Here is a 27,337-nt window from a genome sequence, read left to right as displayed (position 1 = left end):
TTGTGGATCCTTTTGAAAGTGGAACGTTTTGACAACGTTGTCGTCTGTACGCGAAAAATTAAAAAAACGTTTCTGTTTTTAGTACATCATTGTCATGTAAACGTACTCTTAGAGTAACAATACATATCTTGAGGTACTACTAACCTTTAAATAAGATACAAAGATGTCCTTTTAAGGGTACTGCCCCAGTGACAAACTGTACAATTTGTGTACATTTTTTTCTAAGAGTGTATGGGTATCATTGTAAGAAGCTGAACTCATACCTTTCACTTTTTCTCTTCAGGTGTTTTTAAAAAATGCATTGATCATGAATATCTGTCATTGTATTATTCCAAGTATTTCATGTTGAATCGAAACTTGCATTACATTCTTTCAATGACAGTTTCAGTGTTCTCTAATGAACCTCTAACAAAACTGTTGTTTTTTGGCACAAAAACAGAGTACATAGTGACCAGGTGTGTGTTAATGGGATGCACTGCTGATTCTTACAATCACACAGAGATCCCAGCAGGCATGTGCAGAAACAGCTCTGTCGCATCTATCCCGTGTACTTCGCTCAGTGTAGTGTATGGCTGTAAGAATACGAATGCTTCCGGTCTTCACTTCCTCCTTGAGCCCAGCAGGCAGCAGCCCAAACAAAGTGACAATAAGCCATCTGTCATACGAGCGTAGACTGCTGTACTGTCTCCAGTGCCTCCAGAGCTCCTTACTGGGAGACATTAGCGGGGTTAAACAGTCGGTAGGAAGGAATACTCGTCACTGCACAGCCATATGCCTCTTCTCCTCAATTGCACAGGGAAAGAAAGCTTGTCGGAAATCCTTGAAGATGTTTTGTTTTTGTTGTCCAGTACAGAGAACCGCTTTTCTGAAAATCATCAGGTGTCGATTCGGTTGTAAACCTGCAATTTGATCAATCCTAAACATCAGAGCATATGTTAATGGTAATTGTTTTGTAGGAACCCTCATCAAGTTTGTGAGGCTTCTCATCTGTGTGACAGTCATCAGCCCTTTTTTTTTTTCTCTCCATTTAATGTCACCAATCACCTTTAGCTAGAGCGTATTTAAAAAGCCATTGATCTTTATAATGCAGTGCTTTAATATGACAGTAACAGTTGTACGTGATGCAGGAAGTCAAATTGTGGAGATTGATGAGGGCTTGCAGGTGAATTATAATCCATCTACCTGAGTGATGCGTGCGCTGTGTTCCATACCAGCAGGCCAACAAATAAATAAAACCCACAAAGGTGACACTAGGAATTGATACTTAACAATCCCTCTGAGCAACAAGCACTAGGAGCGGCTTTGACTGAGAGGAAAACTCCCCTGGAGAGACAGAGAGCGAGAGAGAAATGGCAAAGCTGGGAAGGTTAATGGAAAAGAATGGACTGGATTTGCCAAAGGTCACACATACAGAGTCAGCACCTTGTTTATGATTAGAAGAGGTCTGAGCTCAGCTTGTGTTTGAGCCGCTTAATAAAACGCTTTAAATGACTATTGATTCATGCTTCGGAAGAGAACTATGAATCTCTATGTAGTGATTACCTATGTAAGCATAAGGTCCAGCGTTTTTAAATCCTTAATGAGAGTCATCCGGTAAAAGTGTGGTCACAGAGGTTGATCTTCTCCTTTTTAATTGGTAAGAGGGCCTATATTTCATTATAATAAATAATGTTGTATCTTCTAATTTCTAAAATTGTAGTCGGCCACGAGATGTTTGAAGACAAATTGAGAATTTTAATGGCCAGTGGACCATCTCTTATGCAAATTGACTGTAGAATTAATTGATTCGATCCAATTTCCAGATCCTTAACTAGATTGTGGGATTACTAACTAAATCTGGAATGTGATGTATGTGTGGTGGCCGCGTTGTGCAGGGCCTTTCTGCCGATTTTTCAAAGATTCCCAGGATGAACTTATTTGGAGCGTATGCCGTAATCTCATTCGGGATGTGAATATGATGAGCGACTGATGGGACTCTGTTAGTGCACTCAGTCTAGGTTAGTGCTGTGGATCAATGCGTGACCCTATTGGGGGGAAAAAATGGGAATTTGGAAGAACTGACCTTTAGATGAAAAGAAATGGACTGAGATACTAATGAAAAGAAAGCAATATCCAGTTAGACTGGTAAAATTGCAAGGTGTATGAGTGTAATTAGTTGATGTCAATAATGAGGTTGCATGGTTGTAATGATGATTTCCTCGTGGGGATATTGATGCTGAGAGCTTGCTCAGAAACTGTGGCATGGTGTGCTTTTGTTTAGATTTGTGCACCTCAGTATTCACCACACTAACCTCAGTTTTTTGTTACATTTCTCAATTAAACTCACATTTTTGGTCGATGCACCATTATACATTAAAACAAAAACTTGTTTTCATTATATATGTACAGTAGTAATGTGAACTATTTACACTAAGGAAATTAAAGGTATAGTATTATTGATGGATGATATATTGGTGCTATATCAATTGGTTACAAGCCGATTTTTCAGAATTTGTTCATATTGGATATGTATTGGCTGATATTGGATACTTTAATGTGCATGCTTGTTTTTATGCATGCCACATTGGCCACCCTCATAATTTTTAATAGCACTTACGATTAATAATCTTTATAAGATCTCAAAATAAATTTCTATTTCATGTTCATATATATATATATATATTTTTTTTTTACCAGAAAGTTTTTCCCCAATGTTCCCCAAATACTTTTTTACCCATTTATCAGTTGTCGTCACAATGATTATTGGTATCGAGCAGAACTTTATGCAGTTAGCAGTATCACTGTAAGAAACAGGTGACATGATCTCATAGCTTTATTTTTCTCTCGCTCTCTATGTTGTAGAGCAATGCATCAGCAATGGATATCTGTCATTGTTTGCACATATACATCATGTTGAAGAGGAACTTGAATTATATCAAAGACAGCTTTGGATCAATTCAGTCATGTGGAGAGTTTGCGATGTGCAGCCTGTGTGGTTTTAAATGCTTAAAAATAGGTCTTTTTATTGTGTGAGTGGCCAGAGCAAGCCTTCTCATCCTCTATGATCTTTGCCAGGGGTCGTGTAATGCTCCTTAATGTGCTCGTAAATCATGGCTGCTCAGCCCATACACACAAGAATGTAAAGAATCCAACGCAGCCTCCATCTATCTCTCTCTTCTTCTGTCTTCAAGTCAGTCCAGTAAATCTTTTTTTCTTCTGAACACTCAAAGAGGAATTTCTCTGCAGCTGATTTTCTGCAAATTAATTACATACTGAGCTCAATGATGGAATGATTTAAGAATGTAGTGGACCCGTTGTGCTGTTCTCTTTACCATGAAATAAAGCTCATACAGTGCAACGTTTAAATTAGATCTTGATCCTTCTTAGTTTACAGGCAGATTTGTCTTCGGCGGCTACACTGCAGGATGTTTATTTAAAAAATTGGGGCTGATGATGTTCAATGGTCAGTCTGTCATGCCCCTTTGAACTTCCATTACTGAATTTCTCTCTTGTTATTTTCATTAGTATTATATTAAAGTGTTAGTTCACCCAAACATGAAAATTCTGTCATAATTACTAAACCCTCATGTCGTTCTTTGTTCATCTTCGAAACACAAATCAAGATCTTTTTGAGGAAATCTGAGAACTTTCGGTAACGCTTCCTTTTACAGTCCTGTTACCCATGTACTTACTATGTACTTATTATAGTAATTACAATTACTGGGTAATAACAAGGCACTAACCCTGAACCTACCCCTAAACCTACCCCTTATCCATGTACTTACCTTATATTCAGCCTGATCTCACGCCAATTCGTACGAATTTTACGAGGTGGCTAATTCGTACGAATTTTACGAGGTGGCTAATTCGTACGAATTCATACGACCTCACTCGTACAAATTCGTACGATTTTTGCTAATTCGTACATATTTTACGAGTTACCAAATTCGTATGAATTCGTACGAATGACCTACCCCTGACCCCGCCCCTAAACCTACCCATCACGTGGGTTTAGACAAATCGTACGAATTCGTACGAGTGAGGTCGTACGAATTCATACGAATTAGCCACCTTTTAATCACTCGTACGAATTCGTACGAATTGATCGTGAGATAGCGTTGTTATATTAGCCAGTACTTTCTAGGTAAGTACACTAAGTACACGTAAGTACTGTACTGTAAAAGGAAGCGTTACCGAACTTTCTGTCCTTCCATTGACAGCTACGCAACTACCACTTTCAAGGCCCAGAAAGGTAGTAAAGTCATCATTTAAGTAATCCTTGTGACTCCAGTGGTTTAACCTCAATTTTATGAAGTGACCTGAGTGCTTTTGAGTGTGAGTTTGCTCAAAAAACATAATTTACGACGCATGCGTTTTGTGATGACTCCAGAGCAGACTCGTGCGTCAATACAACACACATTCGCAGGTTCATGACAGCATCACCAGTCATGAAGCTTGCATGTTGTGTTGACACGAGAGCCGTTTTGCGTAAATGCGTGTTAGAGATTAATATTTTGTAAATAAAGTGATAAATTAAGTTGGGGGTTTTTCGCAAACAAAGCACTCGCATCACTTCATAAAATTGAGGTTAAACCGCTGGAGTCACATAGATTACTTTAAGGATGTCTTTATTACCTTTCTGGGCCTTGAAAGTGGTAGTTGCGTAGGGTGTCAATGGAGAAACAAAGTTCTCAGCTTTCATTAAAAACATCTTAATTTGTATTCTGAAGAGGGCTGCATGCATGATATATCGAAATTATAGGAAAATCGCAAATGTACATACCGTAGCCTATCGCAATATGCATATCGCAATGACTTGTGATAACTGAATGATTTTAATACTTAAAAAGATTATGAAAGGTCTAAGGCTTAGGTCAAAGCAGACAGCATAGACTGGACACGTGAATGTTACATAGCCTATGTGTGACATGCTTAATGTTATTAGGTGCAATAAGCGAAGTAGCCTACTTATGTGCACAGAATGCTTCTTTATCTTAAAAATAGAATGTGAAACGTACACTCACCTAAAGGATTATTAGGAACACCATACTAATACTGTGTTTGACCCCCTTTCGCCTTCAGAACTGCCTTAATTCTACGTGGCATTGATTCAACAAGGTGCTGAAAGCATTCTTTAGAAATGTTGGCCCATATTGATAGGATAGCATCTTGCAGTTGATGGAGATTTCTGGGATGCACATCCAGGGCACGAAGCTCCCGTTCCACCACATCCCAAAGATGCTCTATTGGGTTGAGATCTGGTGACTGTGGGGGCCATTTTAGTACGGTGAACTCATTGTCATGTTCAAGAAACCAATTTGAAATGATTCGAGCTTTGTGACATGGTGCATTATCCTGCTGGAAGTAGCCATCAGAGGATGGGTACATGGTGGCCATAAAGGGATGGACATGGTCAGAAACAATGCTCAGGTAGGCCATGGCATTTAAACGATGCCCAATTGGCACTAAGGGGCCTAAAGTGTGCCAAGAAAACATCCCCCACACCATTACACCACCACCACCAGCCTGCACAGTGGTAACAAGGCATGATGGATCCATGTTCTCATTCTGTTTACGCCAAATTCTGACTTTACCATCTGAATGTCTCAACAGAAATCGAGACTCATCAGACCAGGCAACATTTTTCCAGTCTTCAACTGTCCAATTTTGGTGAGCTCTTGCAAATTGTAGCCTCTTTTTCCTATTTGTAGTGGAGATGAGTGGTCCCGGGTGGGGTCTTCTGCTGTTGTAGCCCATCCGCCTCAAGGTTGTGTGTGTTGTGACTTCACAAATGCTTCAGTCAAAGTTGCTCTTCTATCAGCTTGAATCAGTCGGCCCGTTCTCCTCTGACCTCTAGCATCAACAAGGCATTTTCGCCCACAGGACTGCCGCATACTGGATGTTTTTCCCTTTTCACACCACTCATTGTAAACCCTAGAAATGGTTGTGCGTTAAAATCCCAGTAACTGAGCAGATTGTGAAATACTCAGACCGGCCCGTCTGGCACCAACAACCATGCCACGCTCAAAATTGCTTAAATCACCTTTCTTTCCCATTCTGACATTCAGTTTGGAGTTCAGAAGATTGTCTTGACCAGGACCACACCCCTAAATGCATTGAAGCAACTGCCATGTGATTGGTTGATTAGATAATTGCATTAATGAGAAATTGAACAGGTTTTCCTAATAATCCTTTAGGTGAGTGTATGTTGGTTTTATTATTTTCATTTAAACATATTTAAATAGGCTATATTTTAAATTTATTTTACATACTTAAAAGCAGCATCGTGTCGCATATCGAATATGTCCAATGCTATCTCACGACCAATTCGTAGCGTATTTTACAAGGTAGCTAATTCATACGAATTCGTACGATTTGTCTAAACCCCAGTGACGGGTAGGTTTAGGGGCCGGGTAAGGGGTAGGTCATTCGCATGAATTCATACGAAAGGCCTACGACTATATTGGGCAACTCGTAAAATATTTCCGATTCAGCAAAAATTGTACGAATTCTTACGAATTTGCCACCTCTTAAAATACGTACGAATTGCCGTTGGATCATTTAACAATTATCGCAAATCGATATTTCCCCCCAATATTGTGCAGCCCTAGTTCCGATTATGAACGAAAGTCTTACGGGTTTGGAATGATATGATGGTGAGTAAATTAATGACTGATGAACTGTCCCTTTAATATTAATTAACCGGCTTGTAATTTCAAAGAAAATCCAAAGATCTTGATAAGATGTTTCATGCAAGGCTGTATCCAACATCAACCCCATCTCATGGAATGCGTCTATAGCACGCATTGTAGCCTATTTATCGTGCAATTTATACGCGAAAATTAGTTATTACGTGCAAATGATACGCACTGTAAACCCCCTTAGGATTTGTGGTGTGGGGTACGTGCATATCATACGTTTGGGTAGGATTAGTGGTATAGGGTACGTGCGTTTTATACGCCATAAAGTGCGTATCATATGCACGTAAAAACTAATTTTCGCGTTTAAATTAAACGATAAACGCAAATGCAAACACCACTAATCCTACCCAAACGTATAATATGCACGTACCCCACACCACAATAGAGACGCATTTCATGACACTGCTGGGATTAGTTGATTATCACTCGATCAATTGGTTGATGTGGGTTATATATATATATATATATATATATATATATATATATAAATGTATGTATAATTTTAATTCTTTATTAAGAGCATTTGCAAAAAGGAGCATATTTTAAAAACGGTACATTTATATATGGTATATTTAAATGTGTATATATATATATATATATATATATATATATATATATATATATATATATTAGCTACATTACATTTGATAAACAGTTTTACTAAATATTTTTTTATTATAAATATATGTTTATAGAATAATGCAATACATGTAGGCTATACTATATATAATGATTTATTAAAAACCTTTAAATTGATATTCTCTGCCTTTTTAGAAGTTTTATATCCTTTGTAACTAAGCAAGTAGTAGGTTAGATGCAGGTTAAAGGTGCTCTAAGCGATGTCATGTGTTTTTTAGGCCAAAACATTTTTTGTCACATACAGCAAACATCTCCTCACTATCCGCTGGTTGCCTGTCCCCTGAACACACTGTAAAGAAACGCGATCTCTGTAGACAGCCCATGCTTCACAAACAGCACCAAAAACAAACTGCAGCGACCCGCTCCCCAAAACATAACAAACTGTTCCAGCCAATGACCGACAAGAAGGGTTTGGGGGTGTGGTTTGGGGGGTTAGTGTGCGGATGAGGAGGAGGGAGGGTCTAGCTAGCCTCCGTTTTGTTTGACAATAGTTCGAACGTCAACAAGAAGTGACGTCACCCAGGATCGCTTAGAGAACCTTTAAATACAGCAAAGCACTCAGCATTCCGTTCAGTTGCACTGAAGGGGCCACCGGGAGGCCAACTCCTATTTTGCATGAACAGTGCCGCGTGGTGATGAATGGTAAATTCAGCAGTAGCTACAGCATGTGTTCATTCTCTCGCGGACACTTGTATAAAGAAATGTTCACATACTTATCTGCAAATTACTGTATCAGATTATTTATTTACATCTGTGATTTAGCCTCAACAATTCATTACAGAGTCATTTGTACCTTTAATCAGAATGAATGGAATAAAGGGCTATTTCCATCCTCTTGATTACGAATACTGCATTGTAAACCAGGCTGAGAATATAGTTAAATCTATGATTAATTGTGCAATGTTGCTGATAGTCCTGGAACCCTCCAGGAGCGGGGTTGAGAACCACTCAAGGTTACTAAGTTAGGCTACTAATTATATTGGGTCTAGATTGATTTACGCAGAATGACTGAGATTGGCCAAACTGAAATTGCTCAATTAGTTCAAATTTCAGCTGAAGTTAATATTTTTGAAAAGGTAGATTTTGCTGTTCCGTGCTTAGCTTATAAAATGACACACGGCGACGTCCTAATTAAACATAATTAATCAAAATGAGTTATCGCCGACCCTGCCAGGGGCGGTGCCCACAAGCCTTGGCTTCTTCACCGGGAACGTTGCTGTAGTCCAATTTTGCTTAAATGTAATAATAGACTCTGTTTTTAGGAGAAAGCCAAATCTGTTTTCTCTGGTTGCGCTTTAGCACCCATACTGAAGAAGAGTGCTTGAAGGTTGGAAGAGAAGTGCACTGCCTGTCATTAGGCCCAGCGGGTTGAGCGGCTGTGCTTGAGAGAGAGAGAGAGAGAGAGAGAGAGAGAGAGGAGAGAGAGAGAGAGAGAGAGAGAGAGAGAGAGAGAGAGAGAGAGAGAGAGAGAGAGAGAGAGAGAGAGAGAGAGAGAGAGAGAGAGAGAGAGAGAGAGAGAGACTTGTCTAAATGATTAATGTTGCGAGGTTGGTAGGCGGAGGCGGAGGAAGGCATATATGTAAGGTTATGTATTAAGAATACAAAGTACAGTATTGCCTATTTCAAAAAGTATCAAAGTAAAATTCACAGAAGCACTTTAAGCTAAATTAAGATTCACTCTCAGTGGTTCTCAATTCTTTCTACCAAATTAACAAAGGGAAAAAAAATCTGAAAAACAGCAGAATGAACACATTATTGTCATTTACATGCTATTCAGTCACCTTTATTAACTATACAGAGGGATTTAATCAGTTTGAAGCAACCACTTTTCAGTTTCAAACACATGCTTTTAGTCCGATATGGCCAAGAGATAAGAACTAGACATATATAATATACACATTTTACATTGCAGCTCTGTCATGTTCACACTACATGAATAGGTAAAAACAAAACAAATAAAGGATTCTGGCATTGACTTAGCATTGTGACAGATTCATTTGTCAGTCAAAACACCATAAATTCAGATTTAAATGACCAGTACTTTCAGTACTATAAAACAGAAAAAAAAAAAACGGTAAAGTCAAACTCATGGCCATTTAACATGGCCATTATCAACAACATTCCAAGTTAAAAGATTCAGCACATGCCTTGGGAAAAATAGCATATCGTTTTGGGAGTAATAAAAATATGTTGCGCACTTACAAAAGTTGAGCGGATGTTAATGACCATTCAAAGTCTTGAATGCCCTTTTTAAAATAGTATTTTCTGTGCCCAAGAGATAAACTTGTACAAGTGGGCTTACATCCGTGTGCAATAAATCTTGGCGCTTTGCAGAGATATTACAACAGCAGTTTATGCACAATGGAGACTAACTCTGATACACCATGTACAAGCTGATAACATGTAATCTGGTTCAAAGCGAACTTGGTTATTGAACTCTTCCAAGTTAACTTTTCATATAAATCATCATCTAGGGGCAATAAATCTTCAATTTTCTTATATATAAATCATGCCAGAGAGAGCTACAATGGGGGAAATAGCTGATCAGCAACAGAACAGCATATTTTGTGTAGAATTTGTATTTGTATTTCACTTATTAAACGGGTTGGCAGAGGTCACTGTCATTATGTGAGTCATTCTTTAGTGCTGGATGCTGAAAGCAGAAGTCCCTAGTTGTTGGATTTCCTGTAGTTTCACTAGTGGCTCTGAGCACAGTTCATCACTGATGGTCTCTCGTAGTGGTACTGGAATTTTAATGGCATTGGAGTATCCACCGCACTGCAACTAATCGCAAAGGGCTGGTTACCTGTTTCCAGGCAGGGGTAAGAGGACTTTTCCTTATGGTCTTTCTTATACTTCATGCGACGGTTTTGGAACCAGATTTTAATCTGGCGGTCAGTGAGCTTCAGCAGCGCTGCCATCTCAAGTCTCCGTGAGCGGCACAGGTAAGCGCTGAAGTGAAACTCCTTCTCCAGCTCCAGCAGCTGAGCGGAGGTGAATGCTGCACGTGGCCGTTTACTGTTAGAACAGCTGCTCTCCCGTACGCCTGCTTCACCACTGCTGTGCCTGGAATCACCTGGAAAACATGCACAAGTGTTCAGGTACACACAGACAAAACTTAAGCCATGTCCCAGACTACAGTGCATGTTTGAGCTGTTTTAACTGAAAGGAACTTGCACTATCTTAAAATATGTCAGTGCCATTGTTTTGTCTCAAGATGCACACCAGTAATGTAAATGTAAAGGCAATTTTATAAAAGCTTGAACTAAGGCCTAATCCTGGTTTAATCTAAGCCCTGTCTGTGAAACTGGGCCAAGATTTGTCAAAAATAGACTGATTCTCAAGTTTAGTCAATGAAAAGAACTCTCATCCCAAATTATTAAAGGGGATTGTTCACCCAAAAATGAAAATTCTGTCATCATTTCCTCACCCTCATGTTGTTCCAAACTTGTATAAATGTCTTTGTTCTGTTGAACACAAAGGAAGATATTTTGAAGAATGTTTAAAAAAAAAAGCCAAAGGTGCCCCAGAACTGAAAATGATGACAGAATTTTCATTTTTGGGTGAACTATCCCTTTAACCGTGTTGAATAGGATAATCTCTCTGAAGCATAAACTGGGATGATGAAAATGTAGCATGACATCCTTGAATATGCTCAGCTGCAAGTTTAAACCCTCAATGATAAATCGGTGTACTTATAACACTGTCTTTGGGCAGAATCACCAAGTTAATTATCCATTCCGTGTGTTCTACTGTTAGATTCCCTAATGATTTTTCTTATCAAAAAAGTTGTTCAAGTAGTGACGTCAATGCTATCTTTTCAAGCTGACACCAAGCACATTATTCGCTATATCACCTCACTAATTATTGTATATGTTTTGTAGAACTTATTCACTAGTGTGTGCATGTAAGAGTTTGGCTTGGGCTAAAAGGAGTGAATCAGTTTTATCTGTGTGACCCAGAAAAGCATAGCCTCAGACAATAAAAAAAATTCCACTGTAGGCTCTTTTTTTTTTTTTATTCTGCTCCTTAGTAAACGTTTAAGCTTAATCAAGTTCACAGAACAACTGGCGGTCTCTAGAAAATATTACTTTCCTTAGAAATTCTCTTTTTTATGCGTCTCATTTTCACAGAGAAACATCATAAAACTGTTAGACACCATATCAAATCCATATGCTTAAAATATATAACTGTGTTTTTGTCAATGAGCAATAAGCTCATTGACAAGATTTGTGTGTTCTTGATGGACTGGACTGATAAACATATTTAAATAAATTAACTGAAATGATCGGAATAAAACTTCAGTTTTAAGACACATTCTTACATGAATTTACTAGAAGTAAACACCACCTTTATTAGTCAAGATTGAAATGTTGCTTGTAATTATGGGCTCATTTTCTATTAAAGGGGGAAGGATAACACTAATAATTGATTAATAACTGTATTTCTCAATGATGTCATTCATTGACATCAGTGTCTAAGTGACTAATTACATTTACATAGAACCAAATCTGACACAGATGTTATTCATTATCGACTAAAATATGACAGACTGATTAGATTACGTGTTTCTATAGCAATACAAATCAATATACCTCATTTACTCCAAAAACGAGTTCTCTCACCTGATTCAATGACTTTAATGGAGCTGAAGTTTATAGGTGTGTGTGACTCTCTCATCCAGGGGTACTTCTTGCTTGGAAAGCAGGAAGTTGGCAGCTTGCATCTCTTGTCTCTTTCAGTAGCACTCGCATGGTCCAAGGAGTTTATCTTTTCATTCGTAGGGTAGTTGGCATCCGCAGAGGATGAATAGGGATGTTGGATATGAGAGAGTTCTTCAAAATTCCAAATATGGCCTTCATAAGGTTTTGATGAATTTTCTTCAGCATGTTGACTCCACGCAGAACTGCTCTCCTGTAGAGCACAAGGGGAGAAATGTTGCTCCATAGAAAAAATATGAGATTTTTTGCAACATATCTTGTTCAAGTCTGCATTGTTAATGTGAAAGTCGTGAAACAAATTCTTGTGCATCTCTAACCGTCCTGATCACTCGGGTTGAGTAATTGATCACACAAGGTGTAGGAAAGACATAAAAGTACACTCACTCGCGTCTTTAATTGTTTTCCAACAAGGGTAAACAATGCAGTCACGTGATGGCCTCCTCCAATAGCCTCGCACGCTCGCTGTTTGAGTTGTAAAGTGCTCGAAAGCAACCAAACGACGACTCCGGGTTCCTCCGCATTCTTCAACTATTTTACAATTTCGAATGATTATCCTGTGGACAGACGAAAAGCCATGAGCAGGGCTCATACATAACCCTGTTCCCGTGCTGACAAGAGTTCAGAGAGCGTGATTGAGAGGTGGGAGGGAGTCGGAGACCCATTTGGACAGAGAAAAGACACGCAAGTCTGGGATCGCGTCTCTTTAGTTTTGCCACAATGGATTGCAGAATACAGACTTAATTTCCGTGATAATGTATTATAATATACAGTGTTTGAAACCTTGACTTACTTTTCAGTCCTCTTGTGGTAGGTATTTAAAAAATAATCGACTTGTTTCCGTTATAGATAAGTAATTATTCATGTAACTGTTTTCATTTGTAAAAACAGCTCCACGTGTCTTAACATTTTTTTTTAAATATTTTTTTTTAATCTTTGTAATCTGTCGTAAACAGCCATGTAGATAAATGCTTCAGGAATGCTTCTTTGTGAATAAAATATTTCTGCAATATACATTGTTTGTCTTTCTCCGCATGTTTTTTAAAAGGGATAACAACAACCTTTCTGATGTGTGATGAAATTGCAACACAGGTTAAACTGATCTTTTGAATAGGCTTCTAAATAGTGTTTTTATTATACAATTTATTTCGACGTGTTTTGAGATTTCTGCTTATTTTACCTGGTAAAAAAGACATCAAGAGATTCAATGGGTGTGGTCAAACAAAGGGATTTTGACTGTCATTGCTGTACTGACAATGCATGTCAAAAAATCTTTGGAATGATAGTTTTTTTTTTTTTAAATTAACTGGCAGTGTAAGAAAAGAGTCGCTAAGATGGTTATTTGCTAGTTCGGGTAACCAAACAAATATTTGAAAGTTGATGTAGTAAGAATCGCATTAGAGGACTATTTAAAACAATGTCTTGATGAACAAAGAGCATGGAACAGCCCAGATTTGGCGTATAATGACGACATTTTAGGGCAGTGGGAAAGTCTTTAAAAACAACAAGTTACCCAGCGCCAACAAGTTTCAAAAGTCATTTGAAATAATTACAAATTGATCACAAAACTCTTGCATTCGCAACAGAATTAGTCTTTGTCCTCTCTGACGTCATATAGCCTAAGCTGACGGAAGAGGGTTCCATCAGAACGTTGACTATTTTCCACTCAACCTGCCCAGATCTCCGTATTTCAGACACCTAAAGGTTATCGACACGGTAAGGATTCTTGTTGTGCTAATTAAAACGACTGCATGCCGATAACATTAGCAGTCGCGTTGAAGTAAGTATAGGCCTACCCAGTCAGAAATGAACATAATAGACAACACCCTTCCTTTACATAAGCTGCATGTGGACAGCGGTTGTCTCGCACTAGTGATTAATTGTGCACAAGGACTGAAACCCAAGGACTAGTCCCTTTTCATTTACTCTCAACAGTGTCTTGTTTGAGTATTTACTCAGACACTCAGTGCTGTCAATAACATGTCTGGCGTATTTTCGAAGACAAAGACTGATAGCCTCAACGACTCACTCTCTTTCTCCTGCAGGGATTTTTTTTTTTTTTTTTTTTTCAGGGAATGTTTAATATAATACACTGTTCAATGAGTTTCCAAGACGCCAAGAAAGGCCTGCCAGTATGGCCAGGTTTGTGTTTGAATAATGGCCATCTCAATCCTAGCACATGTACAAGATTACTTTGCACTGCATTAAAACAATGACGTGTAAATGGCAGCATGACAGCAATTTAAAAGCCTTGTCTCTCATTTCGAATAGTTTAACTAGTCAAATCATAACCATTCATATATGAGGCCTACTGTTTATTAAAGAAGATGATCAAAGAGCCATGGGGCTACCCTCTCCGGTTGTGACGCTAAAATCAATCTTTTTTTGAGAACGATTTGTTATTTTGAGTTCAGTGAATTGCTGTCACAAGCCATGTCAAATAGAAGCATTCACTATGCATATTACAAGTCCGGCTTCTGCCGAGCTGCAGCGCTATTAACATGAAATATTACTGCGCCCGAGTGTGCAGGGAATGCAAGTGTACTCATTCCATATGAATTAGATATTCAATAAATGCTATTTAAACTATTACGATGCATTTTCTATTTTATTAATATTTTTTTGGAAGTGATATTTGGAACCCTATAACCGTTGGTGCAGGAGGCGGTTATAGTTTTATTTTTTATTAGAATTATTATTCTGCAGGTTTTTATGGTTCCCCTTGTGCCTTTCATAGATTTCAAACTCGTCCCTTATTGTTTGAAAGTCGCTTGTGATCTTGGGAATTTTCTAATTAAAGTAAGTTTGTTCCCTTGTCTCATGCCGCTGGGTCCATTCACTAAATCTGAAAAGGAATCTTTGATGTAGTGGCTCAGCAAGACCATAACTCAGCGCCTCCGCCGGTACACTACAATTCTCAGTGAACTCTGTTTGAACCACGTTGCTGGCAATAAATCATTTTTCTTTCTCTCACAAAAGCGCGCCGGTCGCTCTGGGTGTCAACCCTTTTATAATTCCTCCCTACCTTCTGCGCTCTTGTGGTTGCTGACACAAACAGATGCATAAAACATCGATAATAACATCGCTTTAACCATTTCATGCAAAGATAGGCTCTCTAAAGAGGATAAAAACGGGAATGAGGCAACGAGCTCTTTTGCTATCATAACTCCAATTGGTGAGGACATTACCCAAAATTTTGGAGACTTTTTTTTGTATTGCGGATTAAAGAGTTTTAACGAATGGGAAAATGGGTTTCTTTCTTTGGCTTTCTTAGGGGGGGGGGTTAGGACAAATAAGAGTAATTCCAGGAAAGCATTTTGATGAACAAAGGATGTTGTCGGTTATCCATACAAATGGGCCTGCCTCTGATAGTTTTATATCTTCACAATCTGAACCTAAATTAAAAGAGTGAAATTTAGAAAGATCTCTCAAGTCCTCCTGAAACTTATGAGCTCGACTTGATAGAGTCGATTGCTCTATTAATTCTGTTATTCATAACTGTTTACATTGTTCTTTAAAGTGCACGTGTCATGTCAGGTGAATTTAGTCCACTTTGGGAAAAAATAAAGGAAAACTGAAAGATGAATACAATTCATATATGAATTTCTTTAAAGCTGCCTTGTTGACAGTGACTTTTAGAGTAATAGCATAACTTCCTCGCACCAATAACACATTTTACTTCAGCATTCAAGATAAAAAATAAATCATAAATAAAATGTTACTATAACCTGTGTCAATAACTTCTTATTTGCATTCATGTTGAAATGCTAGTTTCATGTTTCTTTCTAACGTTTTATCTAAACACCTTATGAATGATTGTCTAAAAAGTCATTGGACTTCAATCTTTGTTCCTTCAAAAATAAAGTTGTCAAGTTGCTTTTGCAAGGGTTTAATAACCAGCGTGTCTTTATTTAGGCTTCTTAATTTAAAAATAGGATTTCAGGTAGGCTACTAGTATTTATATTCTATGCCAGTAAATGCCTGTTTAAAGCACTCACCATGTTGTACAGAAAACGTTAATCTACGAATGGCATTTCTCTATAGAAAAGATGACATTAATCATTTTGGCGCAGCAGCACGTCTCGTGACCTCCTCGTGACCGCATATGTTTAGACACACTGCAGACACCCCGGAGGACTGGACAAAAGCCTCAATACACAATTCTACATCTATACCGTGACACTGGGAACTTCTCAGTTGCAGCAAGGGAATCTTTCTTTTAGGATATAAAGATATGTCAACCAATGTGAAATGACAGTGAAAATAACGCACTTAATTTATAACTGCATTTATAACTTTTTAACAATTTATTGTTTGTAGCCTACTGCTTTCCGAGTGTCTTGATATGAGCACATTCCTCTGCATGTAGCTACGTGAGATTATGGATTTTACAGAAGATTCTTCTATCTTGTTGCAAACGTGCCTTGGGACCTGAAATGACATCTGTGTGTTCACGAGCACAGTCTCTCACATAGACTGTGTCCGTTGGCTCTTATAGCCTACATGAATTACCAATGCTATCTCACTCCATATCTCTTTAGTGAGATGTGTGGAAGCCTGGCAGACAGATACAGAGAAACAGAGATGTTCACAGGTGACCCTTCATTCATATTGCGACCGTGCTCAGTCTCGCATTCTTAACAAACTGCCCCCTGTGCCATTAGACGCTGAACTCTTCATTGTAACGAGGCTTTATTGACAAAGGCTGGGTAAAATACTACAGGTTAATTCGATAAAAACAGGATACACATTGTAGCTTCAATCGGTAACTCGGTGAAATAAAGAACTTTTAGTGATAATGGATGTTCTACTATTCTGTGAGCGACTCTCGTGTAGCTTGTTGCCTGGCAACTTGAACAAATCACAAGATCAAGATCACTCTTCTCTTTCATCAGACATTTATCTATCTTACCCGAGTAATCCAGTATGAAATTACATTTAGGCATATATGCCTAAATGTAATACTGGATTACTTGCCAGGCCAGGATTCAAGTTGCCAGGCAATAGGCTATATATATATAGCCTATATATAATATATATATTAGCCTATTATTATTTTTTTTTCTTCTTCTTTCAGGAATAAAAAAAACATTGTTGGGTTTCCCAACTGCTGTTCCCAACATGCTTTTAAAACAATCTCAAATTACGGTGTGTGTGGCCTGGTAAACCATCTCACGACCAATTCGTACTAATTTGTACGAATGATTAAAAGGTGGCTAATTCGTACGAATTCATACGAACTCACTCGTACGGATTCGTACGATTTGTCTAAACCCACGTGATGGGTAGGTTTAGGGGCGGGGTCAGGGGTAGGTCATTCGTATGAATTCATACGAATTTGGAATTCGTAAAATATGTACGATTTAGCAAAAATCCTACAAATTCGTACAAATTCATACGAGTCAGGTCGTATGAATTGTTACGAATTAGCCACTCGTACAAATTAGTACGAATTGCTCGTGAGATCGGGTTCATGGGGACCAAGTGTCCCCACAAAGATAACAATATCCGTGTTTTGTGTTTTGAAAATGTAAAAATGCAGAAAGTTTTCTGTGATGTTTAGGGGTAGGGTTAGTGTAAGGGGATATACAGTTTGTAGGCTACAGTAAAAAAAAAAAAAAAAAACACATTATTTGAAAGTCTCCATAAAACATGAAAACACAACGCGCACGTGTGTGTGTGTGTGTGTGTTTATACCGTCAAGCAACGCCTCTTTTCAAACAGCAAGCTCGTTCTGTTACGCAGAACTTGTGTGCAGTTCAAGTGGCAGTCAGGTCCAAAGATGTTGAACTAACGCCAAAACTTCCACCAGTACGTCCAATAATTTGTCTCCCCATCACGAAAATTGTGCGAAAATAACTTAATAAATAATTTAATAATTTAATATCGACGTTAAAAACTCGACGGTATTTTGGTTATACCACTTGTAGTTGTGTTTATTTGGTTAACGTGGTCTTTTAAAATTATTTACCTTGCTGCAACACGATCTCATGAAAGTGCGTATCTATAACACGAATTTTATTTCTCGTGCCATTTATACGCCCAAAATAGTTTTTGCGTGCAAATAATGCACTGTAAACCCATTGGGTAGGATTAGGGGTGTGTAGCCTATAGTGCGTGCGTAGCCTACTACACGCCATTAAGTGCATATCATATGCAAGCGAAAACTGCGTATCATATGCATGCACAAACTATTTTGGCGTAGCTATAAATGGTACGAGAAATAAGATTCGTGCTATAGATACGCACTTTCGTGAGATTTTTTTTTTTTTTTTTTTTTTTGCATGTTGCGTTTGTTTTGGTTTAACTGTCAATTGTTGCACAGTTCAATGTTGATTCATTCAAATCTATTACGGTGTCAATGTTGCAAAAGTTAATGTCATTATCCAGGTCAATTCAGTTTCTGAATTCAATTCCGTTCAATACTGTTATGTGTTTCTTGTGGGAAAAAATATAGTCAAGCTCTATTCTATGTATTTGAGATTATTATTAAATAAAAATAAATAAAATAGGCTATACATACGTGTCCTGATATGGAAGTCACAATATATCTGTTGGTGAAGCTAGCATAACTCTATCAAGCTGTAATTTTTCGGTTGTCCTGCAGGTGACTGCATGCCTTTTAACGATGCACGTCCGTTTCCTATGACGACTTCCATGCTACGATTTATAATGCAATGGGGAAACAAACAGCCTGCAATTCTAAAATGATTCGTAAGATCTACTCAGGCGTACGTTGCTTTTGGGAAATCCCAAAACGCCCCCAAGACGTTTATCATTAAAGGGGTTTCTTCATTTACCACTTATGATTGTTTGTTTGACACTTAATCTGGAGTTAAGGCGTGTTCTCATTTAGCACATGGTCACTCAAATCTCATGGGTTTTCACATGAATATCTAGTGTGACTGCATTAGGAGAGAAACTTTTGAAATTATATTGTTTTTGAGACAAATAATTGTTTTTTGAGTGCACAGACATGTCTTGATGTTGGATGATTCTTTGATGAAATGGCCGCCCATAGACAAACTTTATCTTTCTTGCTAATAATAATATACATAACCAACACTTTAAAAAGTAAACATGGACAGTTACTTGACAATGCTATTTCTACCTATGTTGATAAGAGTAATATGACTTTCAAAGTTTTTTTGTTTTTTGTTTTTTTTTAAGGTTTTTGACTTGAATAAAACCAGGTAATGTAGATTTTGCCCCGGCGTGAAGCAGACTTCGACAATTATTTGTTTACCTATAGGCCTATTTTTGGTTTGTGGTAAGTAGGCTATCTGTTCTTAAAACAATATTTTATTTTATTTTTGTCGTGTGTCCCCTCTCAGGCTGCTTTAGTTTGGGTGGCCATTAGGCATAGCATTTGGGGTCATATTGAGTGTAAAGGTTAAGGGGCAAGTCATCAGAACAAAGATTATGGAGATGCGCAATGCAGACACTCTTCTTCGCTCACGCTCTTAGTTTTGCATAAAATGCGGGAAAAAAATATGAAAAGTGCAAAAGTCAAAGGCATGGTTAGACGCACAGGACGTTTATCTTATGGAAAAAGTTCTGTATTATGTACTATTTTGTGGAGAGGATATTCAGAAGAACTGACACATTTCTGGAAAATAACATGGTGACCCCCGATTCAACTCTGATGCTTTTTGCGACGTTCACCGCAGAGTTTATACAGAGGACCTCGTAACAAAGCTAAGAACCTATTAAGAACTTAATTGATTTGAGAAGACACTTATTTACAAAAAGAGTTGACAAAAATGCAGTTTAGGAGAAAAAGGCAAATATGACAATACATTCAGTACTTCACAGAACATGTGATAATTTCCTATTTCTAATTTATTGAGTAAAGGTCCCTGTTGTTCATTTATTAAAAATAACTGTGGCTGATCATACTTCCCTGCGATATATTAAGAAATGTTGTAACAGAAAATCCCCATGATTATGAAAATTAGAATAACGAATAAACAAGTCAAAACTTGCTCAACAATGCGTTGTAACACTAAGCTACATAAAATTGATGCTATATGCAACGACAGGGCCAACAGATGACCTGCCATTGCGTGAATACTAGTCTCTAACGTCTTTATGACAGAAACAATCATCTGTTCTCATAACAGTTTTATGTCTCGTGGAGTAATTAACATGGTGGACCCTGTATGCTTTACAACGGGTCAGTGTCAGGTTCAGAATTAACACGCAAAGTGTTATTCTTCACTTCCCTTGTAAATGAGGAGTTGTTTCTGGGACGGTTCCTCAAAAGCAGATCTGACGTGCAATTTAAGTACTACTTTAAAATTAAAGTCTGTTCCCCGAAAGCCTCGTTACCTTGATGCGTAAAAAAGTTAGTAGATTAACGAGAACTTAAAACCACTCGTAAAACATGCAAGGTAATAAATAGAACTCCAGTTCCGCAGGAAAAAAACACTGACACAGTAACATAATGTGCATTACTGTGCAACTGCAAACACTGCAGTCAATATAAACCATTGCATAGGCCTAAACCTAATAATATCGGTCTACAGACGACAAATGACAATATTAGACAGGCTAATGAAGCTATTTCTGATAACGCTCTTGGTAAATGCGCGTTTCTGCAGACAGGTGATGATCTTCGTGCTCTTCCTGCTTGTCTCTTCCTCCTCTTCTTCCTACAAGGGCAGGTTCAAAAGCCTAAACACAACAGTTTTTGTGCAGTGTGGCACTACTTGTATTGCAGGGCAAAACCCTCAATCATCTTTTTGATTTATGGACTCATAAAGAAATGCCCACCTCCCTATACGGTACAGTTCACTACAGTGCGGATAAGGCCGTGGCTGTCCAACCTTCTATGATTTTTATGGTTAACAAATATAGTTTAATAGTTTATCCACTCGCATCTGGTATAAGGCTCAAATTAATTGAATTATACTATAGTTATAACTGAATTATTTATTGCCTTATATTTAAAATTATTGAAGGAATGATATATTTAGGCTATTATAGGCCTACAACATAATATAGGCTATATATATACATGTGTAAACATAATAATAACTAATTTCCCTATAAATATTAAATAATTTTATTTATATGCATGTTTCAATAATTCAGTATTTTTTCTTAACTTACAACAGCTATATAGGACAACCTTTTTTCTTTTCTTTTTTGCTGTAGGCCTATTGTCACATCGTAAATTTGTAATTTAACGCTGTATTTAAATTTATTTTATAACAAACGACCTCTGTGCTGGTTTTGGAAACGGTACACAACCATCATTAAATAATGTACGACATAAGCTAAGGCGATCTTTAGAGAGTGATTTAAACTATTGGAAAACAGGGCTTAGTGCAAATGCTGGCGCCATGTTGTTCATCCTGCATAAATTAAGTTATTGGGATCAATTATGAGTGATTGCAGAAAGCCTACTGTTGTTACAACTATCGATGCATTTCTTAAATGACGAATATTGTGGGGAAATATGTCTAATATAATACTGTCTTAACAACTTGTCTAACTGTTTAGAAAAGTTAGCATATTTGTGATTATTTTCACTTGTCACCTAATTAGATATCTTATTTATCAGCAACTAAAATATGATTGTTAGCATTGCAGCACAGAACACTAAAGTAGTTTGTCTGAAGATCCCTTTTTCATCAAATACTTTATTAAAATTATTAACCTAAAAGATAAAATTATGTTTCTCTGCAACTTTGCCCCGAATAGCCAACGCTCGTCAAAGTTTTGTTTTAGTTAATTTAATTAGTTTATCTAATGGTTAACTGAATGGTTTAATTTAAGTATGATTAATAATAATAGACGGAATCAACCTGACTAAATTCGGTTGCACCGATAATAGTTAGTAGGGTCGGTAATTTTAAGGGTCAGAAAAAGAGGTGCAACTGTACGTTTCTCTTTTTTACAGTATAGACTACTGTAAGTATAGCTAGGACGTATTTATACATGCAGAATTTGTATGAAAGTTTATTGGCTGGCAAGAAGTCACGTGTGATAATTTCCTATATTAGGCTACGTGTCTCCTGAACAATACAGTTTGTTTGTTTATAGTTTAGTACAACATATGTCATACGTGACATTTGTTCTCCTTTTCTTTTAGCGTGCATTTTAGTAACAGAAAAAACTGCTTTAAATCTTCCGTTTAATGTCAGACATCCAAGCAGCAAAGTCAGTCCGTCAGGAATAGCCTATAGCGCTCCCCTCTGAGAAAAGGCTGTTTGTCTCATGAAACGGGTTTGTTTTGTATTTTAAAAGTTGTCATCAGTTTGGATGTCACAAACCCTGAAATTAAGTTTACAGTCAATAAAAAAGCTATTTCAAGCACTTTTTCCGAGATATTGATTTCACATTGTCTTAACTGTTAAGATAAAAAAGTCCCCCCCCCCCCCCCCCCCATTTAGGTAAACATTACTAACCAGCACAACGCTATCTCACGACCAATTCGTACGAGTGATGGAGTGATTAAAATGTGGCCAATTCGTACGAATTCGTACGATTTGTCTAAACCCACGTGATGGGTAGGTTTAGGGGCAGGGTCAGGGGTAGGTCATTCGTACGCATTCATACGAATTGGGCAACTCGTAAAATATGTACGATTTAGCAAAAATCGTACGAATTCGTACGAGTGAGGTCGAATGAATTCGATCACTACACTAACAGTTCGAAAAAGAAAAAGTTACAAGGTCGCTCGCTACAGAGGAGCCTTATCCCAGAGTTCACCGATCTCGTAGGTCATATGGTGCAAAGCAACAAAGGAGAAACACATTCAGATGTCCCTCTTCTATCGCCACATCAATATAACCAAAAACCCACAATGAAAGCAAGAGCACCGGTGGAACCCCAGGAAGCCTGTGAGGGTGCACACAGAAGGTACACGTTGAGAGAGCCAGTGGGGTCAAGGGGTGGGAGAGGTCGGCCGACCCGGCTGAAATGAAACTAATGGGACAGAAAATGTGTCCCCAAATTGAACTCGACTTTTCTTAGTTGCCAACAACTTCAGTAAAGTATCTTTTCAGCCTCGCGACATGGAGGCGACAGCATCTCGAAAGAGGCTGCCGGGATGCCACAATTTAGGCGTGCACATTCATTTCTCTCATAGGCTAATGGTCTCTGAATGCAGTTCTGCACCTTCTCTTTTCAAGTGACTTCCAAAGTCACGGCCAGGCTGGGACGATGGCCGGTGCCTTTTTCCCATTTGGGTTTGGATAAACTATCCGCTGAAACATATTTTGCAGTGACGCTATTGTGCACTATTTAGTGCCTGTACAACTTAATACATTAGAAGTACAATTGACTATTGCTGCCGGACTTGATTGATGGTCTAAAATGGCTCACCCCTTTGTGCTTCTCAGCCCCCCACTTAGCGAGCCGTTGTGTAATCTTCATTCAAGTCATGCCGATTTACAATTAATCAAACACATTCCTTATTTTCTGTACGTTTTTTTTTTTTTTTGAGAGTTTATTTCATTAGACACGCTAAGTGTTTAATGTTTAAAATTTAATATATTCTTGTGCATTTGAAAAAATACAAAAACGTCATAATAGAATTAAAACCAATTTGCACGCGGGAGCGTTCTATGCCGCATTGTAAATGGCAAGGCCACAGCGTGCAGATTTTGGTCCTGTGTGCGATGACGTTGCTTCGAACAGGATATAGCGCCACTTTTTAAAAATAACAATATGGCACACAAAGAGGAGTGGCTTAAATAAGAACTTTCAAAAACAGAGGTACTAGGGTTATATTTCACCACATGCAAATAGCTTCATTTACATTAAAAAAAATAAAATAGCATGGACATAACTGACCGATTTCACAGCCTTTGTCTCTTTACATTTGCCTTTTTACACATTTATCCCATAACACGTATCTTTGCAATGTGTTTAGTAAAGCTGATTTGTTTCATTCTCTATTGCATCTGAATATATCAAGATTAAGTAGCATTCATTTTAAATAATAACGAATTGCAAATTAGATTTTATTTAAACTCCGCTAAACTAACATAAAAATATAGGCTACAGACCATAAAATGTTCGACCTATTTTCACGTTCTGAATATCATCCTTTTTTTTACTGTTAGTTTACCTAAAATAAAACGAATTGGTTGAATTTGTGTGTCAGCTTGAAAACGCTTGAAATTAATATCGGAAAGAAACATAAGCAGTGCTGGGCATTTTTGAATACTGGAATTGATTTTCAGAGACATTACATCCATGTTGAAAACAGTAATGAATCTTCTGGAATGAGGAGCGATAAGGTCCCTTCTGAAAAGGCCCGAGTTATGTGCCTCGTTAATCGAAGAGGTGAGAAAGTGATGTGTACAGAACCCAAACTAACCCCTACACAACCCTCACCCCTCAAATATGGGAGATAGCGTTGTAGATATTAGAGAAGGTATGGCACTGGCAGAAATAAAATGGCTAATTAATTTCCTGCAATAAAGAATGCTGGAAACCCAATCGACACCATGGTGTATTTTTAAATGCACTGAAAACACGATTTTCCCTTTGGGCCTACATTTGACTTGCATGGAAGTTTGCATCCCCAGTTAAAAAATATAAATAAAACTTTTCGCTATTTATGCGCGGAAATTTAATCTACATTGCATATTAATAAAAGTCAGCCACGCAAGTCTAGGTAAAACTAATAGACACTTACGTTTTATTGACCAATATAATTAGCACAAATACACTAAACTGGTTTTATTGCATCTCACAACAATCTGCTGTAAATAGCCTAAACACAACGCCATCACAACAAAACTAAATGATAATTTAAAATCTTAACCTTTCCATACGACAGATAACCCACAGCATGATTTACTTTAAAAGAAAACAAAGACGTTTAAGATATTTTTTTCTATCGATACCCACGATAGTGTTTTTCCTTTACAGTACAAAAAAAATAAAAAAAAATAAAAACGTACCAGCTCTCTCAAGTGAGAAATAAATAGATTCGTTGTGCACTTCACCTTGGCAGCTGGGCAAAAGAAAGGCCCACAAATAACATTTGAATAAAATGTCCATAACCTGCTTCGCCCAAAACATTTCTCTTAAAAAGAAAGAAAAGAAAATAAGAAAAACAAACAAACATCATATTGATTCAGTTTTTAGATAAATTAAACCCTGTTTCTCGTAAAAAATAATCCATAGGTATTCGCAATAATCCATGCTATATAACATGCATTTTATATAACTGTGGACTTAAAGGAACCCCTTTACGCACAAGATACCTACGAAAACAAAATATATTATATTTTATAAATAATCAGTCATTTGATCTTCCCTTCTCTCCTCTCCTCGAAATAGTTCTCTTATAACCTTGTAATATCCTCGGCACGCTCGGGTCCGGAGAGGTCCTCGGAGGCTGATATGGTGTTAGTGGTGGAAGCTGCCGCCGCGGAGCTTGTGTTGGACCCGGAGGAAATGCCCGTGGAGGACGAGGATCTGACTTTGGTGTTTGGCAGCCTATGGTCTTTTTTCCACTTCATCCTGCGGTTCTGAAACCAAATTTTGATTTGCCTCTCCGAGAGGACCAAGGAATGAGCAATCTCGATACGTCTTCGCCGTGTTAAGTACCGATTATAGTGGAATTCCTTCTCCAATTCTAAGACTTGCTGGCGAGTGTAAGCAGTTCTAGACCGCTTGGGTTCCGCTCCATTGTAATTAGGGTTCACTGGAAAGAGGAGAAGCAAAGGGAAAGAAAGAATAGAATAGAAAAAGAGTAGAAAAGAAAAGAAGCAGCGAGGGAAGGATAGGGTAAACAAGCGTGTCTTTCATTGAGAAATGGTGGCGACAGAGGAAATGAGGGTGGGATGGATAAAACATCTTAAAGTTAGCTTTCTATAATAAGGCTAAAATCACATTGGACTCAGCACTGAATTATTAATGCAACATTATAAAGCTTAGTTTTTCCTCTGGTCCCAGATCTCCCTCACTCTCTCGCACACTCATAACAAGAGAAGCCACATGGTGATACGACTGCCCAGAGTATACCTCGGCTATAAAATTTATGGTGGGTGTAATTACCAATGCCTAGTCGTAAATCCGCCTCAATTGTGCCATTTCAAAGGCTTCTATCCTATCGTAGCAGAGGCTGGCCAGGGGATGAGTGTAAAAAGGAGTGAGGCAGACGGAGAGAGAGAGTTAGGATGAGGGGCGAGCTTTATAGTGCTTAAGAGAAATACACTCAAGTTGCCTACCGGTGCTGACGTGAATTTTCTTCATCCATGGGTACACAACGGGTTGTTTGGCAGAGGCTGAGCTGTTGGGATGCTCCGGGGTGGCTTGATTGCAGGCGGAGGATGCAGCCGGAGGGGTGGCAGGAGACAGGGGTAACGGTGGGGGCTCACATGAGGCAGGTTGCCCTTTTCCGAGCAGGTGCCCCGCGTGAGGAAGTCCATGTCCTCTTTGAGTATCAGGCTCAGGGATGCTTGGACAGTTAAACTGACGCTCCTGGTAGCTTGCCCGCGGAGGGTATAACTCCTGGTGGTGATGCTGGTAGCCACTCTCCCTTGCACGGCTGTAATATTCGGGGCTATGTTCGGGAATGTAGCTATTTTGCGAATATTCCTCGCAAGGAGGAAATTTCGGATCGATGTAGTTAGAGTCCATCAAATACGAGCTCATGATCATTAATTTCTGGAGTGGAAAATAATTTTTCTAGCTTTGTCGTTTTTCTGCTCCATAAAGCCCTCCTACTAGCGAGCAACCCTGTAAAGTTACTTTTACCACGTGATGCGATGGCCCAATGGCATGGGGCGATGTAGTCCCCGGATAAGGAACCACAGCTTTTGCAAATATACCTTCAATTTTCCGCCATTGTCCGCGAAGTCTCTCAGTCTCTCTATCCCTCTCTCTATCTTTCTCTCTCTCTCTCTCGCTCTCTCTCTCTCCCTCTCTCTCTCCCTCCTTTCTCTCTCTCTCACAGACGCATACACAATGGCCAAATCTTCTCGGATCATGTCATAGCACCTAGGGATGTTTCTCAGTTAACTTGTGCATGTGCCGTTACCTATAAGAATTTCACTCATTACTTTATTTAAATAATATTAATAATTTTATGCTTTTAGTAGTAGTAGTAAAAAAAAAAGTAATTGCATTTAAAATGCAAATAATTACACAACATTATGCAATGCTTTTTTTACCACGGAGTTTTATGACTAAACGTGCAGGGAAATATCTAGTAGGCTAGTATAAGCATATTTTCACTAGCCTATCTCTTGAGAGCATTTATGCCAGTACAAAGGAAATTTCCAAGATCCCTGGCATCTTCGTTATTATATAGAATTAATAGGCCAATTA

The 27,337-nt window shown here is 38.2% G+C and overlaps 2 protein-coding genes across 2 annotated transcripts; both read right to left on the bottom strand.

Annotated features, from left to right (window-relative positions):
- Positions 1 to 9,086: 9,086 nt before the first annotated feature.
- On the bottom strand, positions 9,087 to 12,397 carry hoxc3a (homeobox C3a). Its single transcript, XM_056257985.1, has 2 exons — positions 11,945 to 12,397; positions 9,087 to 10,395 (listed from the first exon to the last, which is right to left on the bottom strand). Exons 1-2 carry the CDS (start codon positions 12,348 to 12,350, stop codon positions 10,016 to 10,018), a joined length of 786 nt encoding a protein of 261 aa, XP_056113960.1. The 5' UTR covers positions 12,351 to 12,397; the 3' UTR covers positions 9,087 to 10,015.
- hoxc4a (homeobox C4a) lies at positions 12,111 to 27,055 on the bottom strand. The gene is made up of 4 exons (XM_056257980.1): positions 26,236 to 27,055; positions 25,355 to 25,709; positions 12,425 to 12,594; positions 12,111 to 12,233 (listed from the first exon to the last, which is right to left on the bottom strand). The coding sequence occupies exons 1-4, from the start codon at positions 26,666 to 26,668 to the stop codon at positions 12,202 to 12,204; spliced, it is 990 nt and encodes a 329-aa protein (XP_056113955.1). The 5' UTR covers positions 26,669 to 27,055; the 3' UTR covers positions 12,111 to 12,201.
- Between the last annotated feature and the right edge of the window lie 282 nt (positions 27,056 to 27,337).

Source organism: Rhinichthys klamathensis, unplaced genomic scaffold, assembly GCF_029890125.1.
Source record: "Rhinichthys klamathensis goyatoka isolate OS25496 unplaced genomic scaffold, OSU_Roscu_1.1 h1tg000147l_1, whole genome shotgun sequence".
NCBI lineage: Eukaryota > Metazoa > Chordata > Actinopteri > Cypriniformes > Leuciscidae > Rhinichthys > Rhinichthys klamathensis.
The sequence above is the reverse complement of the archived record's forward strand: the minus strand, read 5'-3'. Positions and strand labels throughout refer to the sequence as shown.

What these genes read in the sequence shown, in the direction of transcription:
- hoxc3a (XM_056257985.1), bottom strand. Translation starts at nt 12,350, where the DNA reads ATGCACAAGAATTTGTTTCACGACTTTCACATTAACAATGCAGACTTG. An exon ending in CATTAAAGTCATTGAATCAG is followed by an intron (nt 10,396 to 11,944) that starts GTGAGAGAACTC and finishes CATGTTTTCCAG; the next exon opens with GTGATTCCAGGCACAGCAGT.
- hoxc4a (XM_056257980.1), bottom strand. Translation starts at nt 26,668, where the DNA reads ATGATCATGAGCTCGTATTTGATGGACTCTAACTACATCGATCCGAAA. An exon ending in CGTGCCGAGGATATTACAAG is followed by an intron (nt 12,595 to 25,354) that starts GTTATAAGAGAA and finishes GTCTGTCCACAG; the next exon opens with GATAATCATTCGAAATTGTA. An exon ending in GAAAACAATTAAAGACGCGA is followed by an intron (nt 12,234 to 12,424) that starts GTGAGTGTACTT and finishes TGTGCTCTACAG; the next exon opens with GAGAGCAGTTCTGCGTGGAG.